Below are 11,269 nucleotides of genomic sequence, written 5' to 3'. Positions count from 1 at the left end.
ACTCACTTGAGCCCAGGAGTTGGAGGTTGCTGTGAGCGTGATGCCATGGCACTCTACCCAGGGGGATAGCTTGAGGCTCTGTCTAAGAAAAAAAAAAACTTGGCAGAGCTGGAAACAGAAACCAACTCTTTGGTTTGGAATGTTGTAGAGCTCTCCTTGCAAGGACATTTCCATTTGTTTTCTTGACTAAAAATATCATATGCTGCTGTTTATGTAATACACAATCTAGGCAAGGGGGGAACAGTGGTTTTAAAAAAAACAGTGGGAAAAGAACTAGATGATGCTTGTACTTGGTGGTCTACCTTACCGTCAATTTACCTAAATTATGGCCTCAACTTCTTCACAGAGATGGTGTACATTTCCTAAACAGTAAAATCTCTGTGGAGATTTTGAATGTTTTAGAAGCTTAGAACTCGGAGGGATCTGAGAGTTTATCTGCCCAGTCCCATCATTTTAAATGAGGAAATTATAAGTCAGAGAGTTAAATGTCTAACCCGAGGTCAGTTGGAAAAATCATGGCAGAACCAGAGTCTCTTGCTCCCAGTGCACTGCCCTTTGATTTTATATTACTTTATCCCAACAAGGAATGTTACTCACATCTCAAGAGGTGCGGAGGTCTTGTGTTATCTCTGAAGCTTATGATCTTCAAGCTCTGACAAATAATCCTTCTGTGGTTATCAGTCTTGCATGTTTTTCTAACCTCTTGGCCCATCTGGAATGACCAGTCTGAGCCTGCGTCATGTATTTCTTCCTCCCCACACTTGATGATTAAACGATTCTCATTTCCCGGCTCAGCCGTCTCTTGCTCTTGGAACCCTTAGAGTTCTATGTTAGGAGTTCTACCGGTTATGTTTTATGCGCAGTAGTCTTCCGTCTGTTGAAATGTCTTTGGTCACATACTTTTTATTCACCAATTTTGGGGGGTTTATAAGTTGTTAATTTCAGTAATATTATAAAAGTAATTTAGAGATAAAGTGGATCTTACAGGAAACTTCATCATTATGAATCTATACTGATTAAATAACTGAGATCATCACAATGCAGGTTTCCCTTTTGACCTGCTTTAGAAAAGGTAGTCATCGATTCTGTACTTTTTCCTTACTTTTTTTTCTTTTTTTGGATAGTCTCACTACGTCACACTCTGTAGAGTGCTGTGGCAACAGAGCTCACAGCAACCTCAAACTCTTGGGCTTAAGTGATTCTCTTGCCTCAGCCTCCCAAGTAGCTGGGACTACAGGCACCCAGCACAATGCTCAGCTTTTGTTGTTGTTGTTGTTGTTGTTGTTGCTGTTGTCTTTGTTGTTTGGCAGGCCCGGGCTAGGTTGGGACCCACCACCCTTGGTGCATATGGCCAGTGCCATGACCACTGTGCTATGGGCACTGAGCCCTTTCTCCTTATTTTTGAGTGTCCTTACTTCTTATGGGTAATAGTCTTCAAGGGTTATTTAACTCCCTTTTACAGAAAGTAAGCATTATAAAATTTTAGCTTTCTTTTTTTTTAAAAAAATGAGAAGGATGGATAACTATATGGGAAATATTTAAACAAGGAAAGAATAGAATTTAGGAAGCTGGCTTTATCACAGTCTGTTATGCCTTGGGCATAATAGTATGTCTGGGGAAAAGGGAAGGAAAATATGGGTTCTCTTAATTTCTTTGTAGTTCTTCAAGAAAGTGCCTATTTCCTCATTGGCACTCTTTTAGTCCTGCCACTGGATGGCTAGAAAATTAAAAAGCGGAGAATCATGTACATTTTTTTTTTTTTTGCAGTTTTTGGCCGGGGGCAGGTTTGAACCTGCCACTTCCGGTATATGGGGCCAGCACCCTACTCCTTTGAGCCACAGGTGCCACCCTCATGTATGTTTTTATAAATATTATTCCTACAAAATAGCGGATCATCACTGGGCCTTGTGCTTCTGTAGGCCAAGTGATATAAAATTTATGGCAGAGCTGGGCACAATGGGTCACCCCATCTCAGTGCTCTGGCAGGCCACGGCAGGAGGGTCACTGAAGCCTCGCAGGTTGAGGCCAACCTGGGCAACGTGGCGAGACACCAGCTCTAAAAAAATGGGTCTTTTTAATTACCCAGGTATGGTGGTGCATTCCTGTAATCCCAGCTACTCAGGAAACTGAGGCAAAAGATTGCTTGAGCCCAGGAGTTTGAGGTTACAGTGAGTTAGGATCATAGCACTGCATTCCAGCCTGGGTGATGACAGAATAAGACTCCGTCTCTAAAAATTAATGATAGAATAGAATTCTCTAAAATGTAAGTAATTACTCTAGTGCTGACGGTACAGTTGGGATGCCATAGTACGTAAATTAACCCCTGCCCTGTAAGAGTTGTGATCTAATAATAAAGATGAGACTTTTCACCAATTACTATAATGCAGCCTAGCATAATAGAAGGCCTTATACAGGGTTTGGAGGAAAGTAACTTGACTTCAGGCTCATCTTTTGTTAGGATACAGATTTTGTTAGGGTAGAAGACAAATAAATAAGCTTAGTTGACAAGAAATTATTCCAACTATTAGAATCTGTAATTGTTCAGAAAACCACAGAGTATTTTACTAGGGAGATGAAGCATGAGCCAGTCTGGCCAGAGCAGTGGGTTTGTTAGAAGGCAGTGAGAGGCCAGACGTGGGGCACACTCTCAAGGTGGGGCAAACTCGGTCCTGGTGCATACAGAAAAACATTCCGGACAGAGATCCTATCTGAGGTAGACTAGCTGAAGGGAGTCTACTCAATTTGAACAGGAAAATCAGAACTGATACTGAGATTTCAGTGAAGAGTGAAGTCATCACTTATACCAATTAAATTTGGGTGCATTTTAGAAGCTGTGGGTTAAGCATTTGTTTATTAATGATTTTTGAGAAGTATGTGTTACTTCTTTAATAAAATATTTCACTGGCCATTAGCTGTGGCATCCGAATTCCTGACACTCTTCTGGGATCAAGAAGTAGTTCTAACGTTATCAGAATAGAGTTTAAAGGAAAAGGCTCGACTTCTTCACCTGTCACACATGATAAATGCATGTACCTTCCTCTTGAGTTCTGTTTTATTTTGGGCAAGCAAGGATTTCAAATATACTTTTCCTTTGGTAGAGTCAAGTTTGGGGCCACATTTTAACCTCCACACTTTCCTTCAATATCTTTTTATCAATGCTCTTGAAAGGTTTTTTTTTCATTATTGTTTGGAATACTATTATTGTTTGGAAAGTCTTATGGTTAGCAGGTGTGACTGTGTTAAAGCCCTAGACCATGATGGGAAGCTATAACATAGGCATTTTCTTTCTTCTTACAGGACCCTCCTCAGGAGATACTGCACTTTTAATTCAAGAAAAAATGCCAAGTGCAGCCACACGTGGTGTCGGTGATGACGCTGCTGCTGAAGTGAATGCGAACGATCAACCAGACGCTCCGACGCTAGTTCTGCAATCGTTGTTTTCACTCATCCGAGGGGAAGTTGAGCAGCTGGATTCACGAGCACTCCCACTGTGCCTTCATCAGGTACTACAGTAAACCGAGATTGTGGTACCAGTGTTTGGAGTCTAAAATCTGGTTCTCTCTAATCAATTCTATCATACCCATCATTGGTGAGCCCACCATGTGGTCACCTGGAATTAATGGCTGGTGTGAAAATTAAGAAATTTGGCATATTGCTAACTGGTGGCCACACCTCAGCCGTAGATAATCCATAGTTTAGACCAGCAATTCTCAACCTGTGGATTGCAACTCACAGGAACTGTATTAAAGGGCTGCAGCATTAGGAAGGTTGAGAACCACTGGTTTAGACAATGGCTGATACCTTTTATTCAGTGATTCAGTCATGTACAGATAAGAGTCAACATAGCAAGAGCTTAGCACCAGCTGGGTGCCAAAGGCAGTGCTAAACACAGGGGAACCGATTACTTCACAGGGTATGTCCTGGACAGAGCTATTGTTGAATAGCAGAAGCAGTTGTGTAGATAAATAATTGTTGAATTCTGTATTAAATGTTAGAGTGGACTTAAATTTAAGGTTCAGCAGCACAAAATGGGTGGACTCCCGAGAGACACACAAGGCGGGAGGGATAGAAATACATTCTATTCATTTCAGTAATTCCCAGCAGATCCCAAGGTACCTTTCACCTAGATTTGCCAGTTGTTGACATCTTCTCAAATTTTTCCTTTTTTTCTCTCTCTGCGTTTGATTGTCAGGGTTCCTTAGTCTCCCATAATGAGGAATGATCACCTGCCTTCCTTTTTTTATTTTTAACTTTCATATCACTGACACACGAAGAGCCCAGGAATTCATGTAGAATGTCCCATAATGAGGATTTGTCTGATTATTTCTTCATGATTTGAATTAACTTAAAACATTCTGGGCAAGAATTCTACGTAAGTTATATTCCATACCCAGGTCTCCCCTGAACTTACTGCTATCTGACTTTTGTCCCTGCCGCTCTACCTAAATTACATTCTAAAAGTCACCAGTGACCTCCATGCTGTTAAATCCAGTGGCAGGTCCTTAGTTTTCATCCTGCTGGAGCTGTTAGAAGCTTTCACAAGTTGATCGCATTCTCTGTTTGAAGCATTTTCTTTATTTTCTTTTGGGACCACTAATTCTTGACTTTTATATCCCTAGCCCTGCCTTCTTAGGCTCGTTTGCTGATTTCTCCTATTTTACTAATTTTTAAACATTGGGAGTGCTTCAGGGTTTAGTTCTTGAATCTCTTCCTGTTCTGTGCTTAGAGTTCTTGAATCTCTTCCTGTTCTGCACTTACATCCTAGGTGATTTCATCTAGTCTTGTAGATTTTTTCCTGTCTCTTATCTGAACTCCAGACTTAACGATTCAACTAGCTGAGATGTCTAATGGGCATTTAACAACTTAAGGGTTCAGAATTGAACTTTGATTTTCTCCCAAATATATGGTCTTCCAAGTCTTTTTTTTTTTTTTAATTAATTAATTTATTTTTTTTTTTTTTTTTGAGACAGAGCCTCAAGCTGTCGCCCTGGATAGAGTGCCATGGTATTACAGCTCACAGCAACCTCCAACTCCTGGGCTCAAGCGAGTCTCCTGCCTCTGCCTCCCAAGTAGCTGGGACCACAGGCACCCGCCACAATGCCCGGCCATTTTTTGGTTGCAGCCGTCATTGTTGTTTGGCGGGTCCGGGCTGGGGATTCAAACCCGCCACCTTAGATGTACGTGGCTGGCGCCTTAGCCGGTTGAGCTATAGGCGCCGAGCCTGGTCTTCCAAGTCTTCTCCCTCTTGTTAAACGCCAGCTTCATCCCCCCAGTGGCTGAAGCCCAGTACTTTGAAGCCATCCTTCACTTACTTTTCCCTGCATCCAAATCCAATCCATCTGCATTGCCTATGGAAAAGTCCCTAGGATGTATTCAAACTAGGCGAGTGTTTGGCTTTTAAAGTACGCCATTTGCCCTGGGAGATTTGGGCAACACTTTTCCTTTTCTTGGCCAGCTTACAGAGTTGACAGGTACTTCATTGCTCTTTGCATTGGTAGTTACTTGAAAAAATGGAGAAAGGGATCTATAAAGAGAATACCTTTCTTTACTGAAGACGTAGTAAGAATCAGTAAAAAACGTTTTAAAAATATAAAGCATTTCCTTGGCGCCCATAGCTCAGTGGTTACCACACCAGCCACATGCACTGAGGCTGGCGGGTTCGGACCCGGCCCAGGCCAGCTAAACAGCTATGACAGCTGCAAAAAAAATAGCTGGGCATTGTGGCAGGTGCCTGTAGTCCCAGCTACTTGGGAGGCTGAGGCAAGAGATTCGCTTAAGCCCAAGAGTTGGAGGTTGTTGTGAGCTGTGACAGCTATAGCACTCTACCAAGGGCAACATGGTGAGACTCTGTCTCTAAATAAACAAATAAATAAAAATTTAAAAAATATATAAAAAGCTAATTAAAGGCTGGGTGCAGTGGCTCATGCCTGTAATCCTAGCGCTCTGGAAGGCCGAAGCAGGTGGATTGCCTGAACTCATGGGTTCGAGACCAGCCTGAGTGAGAGTGAGACTCCGTCTCTAAAAAAAGCTGGGCACTGTGGCAGGCACCTGTAGTCTCAGCTATTCGGGAGGCTGAGGCGAGAGAATTGCTTGAGCCCAGGAGTTTGAGGTTGCTGTGAGCTATGATGCCTTGGCACTCTACCGAGGGTGACAAAATAAGACTCTGTCTCAGAATAATAATAACAATTAATTAATTAATTAATTAACAAATATTCTAAATAAGACAACAATTTATGCCAGTACTTATCAGTGAATACTTTTAGTCTTACTAATCTATTCATAAATGCTATATCTAGATAATGATCTTTTAAAAGCCCAACATTTTTAGAATCAAAGAATTTTTAAATTTAAAGCACCTTAGGATGAATCTAGTAGCTGACAAGCCCCTAGGACCAGCTCCTGAGACACTAAACTTTTTATCTAATGTTCTTTTACAATGTCCAGAACTTAGAATGTATTCCAAATATCATTACTCAACTGTTTACATTTGGCCTAGATTTTCTTACATATCAAAACTGACCAAAAAGTCAATGTGCCATGAGGTCTCCAGCTGGTAGTTTGTGAAATAGGAATGAAATAAATGGGGTGTCAGAGTCTCTTGTGACATGACATATTTCTACCTTTTAATTTATAGTAAACAGAATCATTTTTTCACTTGTGTTATGTTTTTATAATTCTCTGTAACATTTGCTTTATTCTTTGGAGTTCTTCTAAACTCCAGTGAATCAGGGAAATTTGATTTAACTTGAAATAAAATATGGAAGGTTGGGCACAGTGGCTCACACCTGTAATCCTAGCAGTTTGTAGAGTTCAACTTGAGAGGATAACTTGAAACCAGGAGTTGAATACCAACTGTGAGAATATAGCAAGACCCCATCTCTACAAAATACTTAAAAATTAGCTAAGCATAATGGTATGTGACTATAGCCCCAGCTACTCAGGAGGCTGAGGCAGGAGGATCACTTGAGCCCAAGATTTCAAGGTTTCAATGTGATCGCTACTGCATTACAGCCTGGGTGACTGAGATCCTGTCTAAAAAAAAAGAAAAAAATAGGAAGAACGAGGTTAGGTAAAGACCAAGGAACATCTCTGACTTCAGAATTGGGTCCTGTGTCTGCAGTCAACGTTCTTCTGAGCTGGAGAATGTAGTAACTAAGATCTTCCTACTCTGTTATCAAAGGCATTTGGAGTTTCAAGCTCTTAATTTCTTCCACATCTGTCATTTCATCCAATTGTTAATTTAATTTTCTCTATTTTTTGTTTGTTTTTAACAGATAGCAGAGTCCTATTACCACGAAGAGGACTGTATCCTTTTCTTGCAATAATTACAGGAAGAGGGGCAGCACCTGTGGCCCAAAGGAGTAGGGCACCGGCCCCATATGCCAGAGGTGGCGGGTTCAAACCCAGCCCTGGCCAAAAACTGCAAAAAAAAAAAAAATTAAAAATAATAAATAAATAATTAACAGGAAGAAATTGATAGAACTCTTAGAAAATTATTTATTTTTTAAAACTCACTATATTTTACATACAACAAACTGTACAGAACATGTGATTCCAGTGGGTTTTGACAGTAGTAGGTACCTGGACCTCAGAAGGCAAGGTGTAGAACATTGTGTCGCTCCAGAAAACTTCCCAGAACCATCCAAATTTGACCTTTCATAAATAAGCCTTTATTTTTACCAAAATAGAATATTTCTGTCCAGGGAGGGGAGTAGAGCACATGTTGCTGAAAAATAAAATTTTAAATTGATTACAGTGAACAGATGTACAAGTCCAGTACCATTTACCTAGTAGAGCATGTCGTGTGTGTACATGCAGTGAGGCCGTGACTGTCTTATTACAGCTGCACAGCTGCACAGGGAAGGTAAATTCTTCACTAGTAATAAATAAGAAATGTCAAATGAGGCTGCATGTTAACTTCTGTAGTGAAAGATTTCTCCCTCATTTTTCTCAATTTTTCTTTTTTAAAACTGCTTTGTTTTGGGGTCGGGGGCGTGGCTCAGTATGTGCTCTCTGGAAAGGATGTATCAGAAGCATCTGTTTTTCCCTATTGGTGTCATTCGTTTTCCCCCTGAACTTTGTGGACTTTCACCACATGTCTGAGCAGGTTGAGGGATAAGCAGTTTAACCACCACGAACCTGTCAAGCAAACTGGTGCAACTTCAGACAATGGCAGTTTATTACTAAGTATGTTGGACAGCTAATGTGGTAGAAATGTAGCGAGAACTCTGTCTCTCTTTTTTTCTGTTAAACAAATACTGAGTGTATGATGCAGTGCAGAGTAGACCAGCAGCATCCATGGGGCCTCCTTAGAAATGCAAATTCTTGCATTTTGGGAAAGGATGTATCAGAAGCGTACATCAGACCAGCAGCATCCATGGGGCCTCCTTAGAAATGAATTCTTAGGCCTGAGAATCAGAGACTCTGGGGATCAGACCCATGAATCTGTATTTTTAGCAAGTTTTGCAGATAATTTTTCTGTTGGAGAAACACTGATTTACTTTAAATCATGGGCAAAGCTAAAAAAGGAATTGTTCTCGCTTCTCCCTGGCCTAAATATTTGTGATCTCTGGGTTATCTGTAAGACTACAAATAAGATGAAGAGCTGAAGCTCTGAGTGAGCGTGGGAAGGACAAAAAGCTAAACAGTGGGTTTTTCTGTTCCTTTTTTCTGGGTCAACACTCACAGCATTTCCCAGAGAAAGGTAGGCAGATGGAGAGTGTATCTGGACTTGGTAAGATACAAGTACATGTGATACTGACAAGAAGGCAAAAGTTCATGAGATCTGCAAAAAGGTGGAATAACATGATAATGATGAAACATTGCTGTGGGAAGTTAACCAAATTTTTATAAAGATTGATATAATTTTTTATTCTGTCACTGTTTAGGCTTATGATCCTTTGGTCTTATGGGAGAAAAGCATTCAGTGGGAAATAATAAAGGATCAGGGTGATTTGAAACACAAGCAAACACTTGACCAAAGAGTCACGTATTTACTTGACAAAAAGGAAGGAGAGAAATTAAAAAGGGAAACATATAGACTCTGGAATTCCATGTGGGTCCTGTTTCCTTAAAGTTCTTTTAATTGACTCTGCATGAAATATGGTATATTAGCAACAGAACATTCCTTGAGTATTAAACCTTTTTTTTACTTTCTACCATTTCTTGATAGTGTGGAATCCAAATAGCTGCTGCTTAATATACTACTTTACAACGTACCTACTTCAGGGCAGCGCCTGTGGCTCAGTGAGTAGGGCGCCGGCCCCATAAACCAAGGGTGGTGGGTTCAAACCCGGCCCCGGCCAAACTGCAACAACAACAAAAAAAATAGCCAGGCATTGTGGCAGGTGCCTGTAATCCCAGCTACTCAGGAGGCTGAGGCAAGGGAATCTCATAAGCCCAGGAGTTTGAGGTTGCTGTAAGCTGTGATGCAATGGCACTCTAATGAGGGTGATAAAGTGAGACTCTGTCTCTAAAATAAAATAAAATGTACCTACTTCAAAACCAAGTGTGTGGTGGCATGCACCTGTAGTCCCAGCTACTTGGGAGGCTAAGACAGGAGGATCACTTGTGTCCAGAAGTTCTGGGCTGTAGTGTGCTATGTCAATCAAGTGTCCACACTAAGTTCAGCATCAATTTGGTGACCAGATTGCCTAAGGAGGAGTGAACCGGCCCAGGTCGGAAACAGAGCAGATCAGAGCTCCGTGCTGATCAGTAGTGGGATTGCACCTGTGAATAGCCAATGCACTCCAGCCTGGGCAACATAGTGAGACCCCATCTCTAAAAAAATAAAATAAATTTTTAAAAAATGTTTAGAGTCTTCTCATTTTTTAGTAAATGGCAAGTTTCTCAACTTCTTCAAATACAGGGATTATTTCAATAGACTGGATTTCTATTTTCCTCAAATTTTCTATTCAGATGAGAAAGCAATGAAATTCATTCAGCTTGAAAGATTGTATCATGAGCAATTGCTCGCAAATCTTTCTGCCATTCAGGAGCAGTGGGGTAAGTACAGACTAAGAATGTGGAGGGTGGTGCCCGTAGCTCAGTGGGTAGGGCAGTGCAGACTGTGATAGAATGTGGAATCATCAGTGATTTAACAAGTTGCTATGGAAAAAGCTTAACATATTTGACCTGGTTTTGTAAATCAGAAAATAGATGTTTCCATAGTCAAGTTAATGTTACAAAGTAGCATGTGAGAAAATGTTTTTATTTTGCTCTTTGTATCCATGCCAAAAGAAGAACACTTGCAACTACTGTATTTGTATTTCTTCGGGTCACATCTCATACCCTCCTGGCTAACTTAGTCTCTAGGATGAGATTTACTTCTTTTGAAAAGCAATCACTTCCCTCTTTCTAACTGTGCTTAAACTTTTGGGTTGTTTGAGAAGACAATTTTGCATACTAATATTTATCAGTTAACTGTTTTTCCGTACTAAATGTGTTTTGTAAAAGCCAGTGACTAACAAATATTTTAAATTTAGAAACAAAATGGAAAACTGTACAACCACATACAGTTACATCCCTAAGGAATTCGGAAAAAGGATTCAATGGTGAAGATTTTGACCGGCTTACCAAAATTTGCACAACGCATCACGAGTAAGTACATCGGATTTGGTTAGAATGGGTTGGAGAGGAAGCATTATAGCATTTTGTAGCATTGCATATATGAAATACGAGATCTATTTCTTTGTTTAGTTAATTTTTCCAGCTGGAGAAATTAAAATGGAGAAATCATAAAGTTACTGAGTTCCTTTCTCAGCTTTTATCTGTTTCTCACATAGAACTCAGTAGAAGGTTGACTTCACATAAGTTCAAAGGATCCTTTTAATTAGAAACTCAGAACTGTAACTCTGATTTTTATCTCTTTTTGGTAAGAGATTAAGCAATTTAGATGGGCATAACTGCATCTTGGGACTTTTTATTCTAGTTGTTTATTAATGTTTGTATGTTGTAGTTAAAAAAAAAAAACTTTCAAGAGTAGCTTAATGATGTAAAGCAAATACAGCATAGTATTTAATCAAAATACACATAAGGAGAGCTACATTTACCAGATAACTTTGAATTGTTTAATTTGTATCAAGAAGTTGGATTTCTTTTTTAAGATGGAGTCACCCTCCTTCATCCAGGGTAGAGTGTAGGGATGTGCTCGTAGCTCAGTGCAGACCCAAACTCCTGGGCTTAAAGGGTCCTCCTGCTTCAGTCTCTCCGAGTAGCTGGGACTACAGGCATGTGCCACCATGCTCAGCTAACTTTTTTTTTTTTTTTT

The 11,269-nt window shown here is 40.3% G+C and overlaps 1 protein-coding gene across 2 annotated transcripts in view; it reads left to right on the top strand.

The window, feature by feature from the left end:
* Positions 1–11,269, top strand: part of CNST (consortin, connexin sorting protein) — a 79,966-nt gene that overhangs the window by 41,086 nt on the left and 27,611 nt on the right. For both annotated transcript variants that reach the window (XM_012810746.2, XM_023518569.1), the window contains exons 3-6: positions 3,298–3,503; positions 7,275–7,305; positions 9,919–10,005; positions 10,485–10,599. In XM_012810746.2, the coding sequence (XP_012666200.1) occupies positions 3,298–3,503; positions 7,275–7,305; positions 9,919–10,005; positions 10,485–10,599 (439 nt within the window). The remainder of the gene's footprint in view (positions 1–3,297; positions 3,504–7,274; positions 7,306–9,918; positions 10,006–10,484; positions 10,600–11,269) is intronic.

The sequence above is a fragment of the Otolemur garnettii genome, unplaced genomic scaffold (genome assembly GCF_000181295.1).
Source record: "Otolemur garnettii isolate 467f Iridium unplaced genomic scaffold, OtoGar3 scaffold00141, whole genome shotgun sequence".
NCBI classification, from domain to species: Eukaryota; Metazoa; Chordata; class Mammalia; order Primates; family Galagidae; genus Otolemur; species Otolemur garnettii.
Note: the sequence above shows the minus strand (reverse complement) of the source record. Positions and strands in the feature narration are given on the sequence as shown.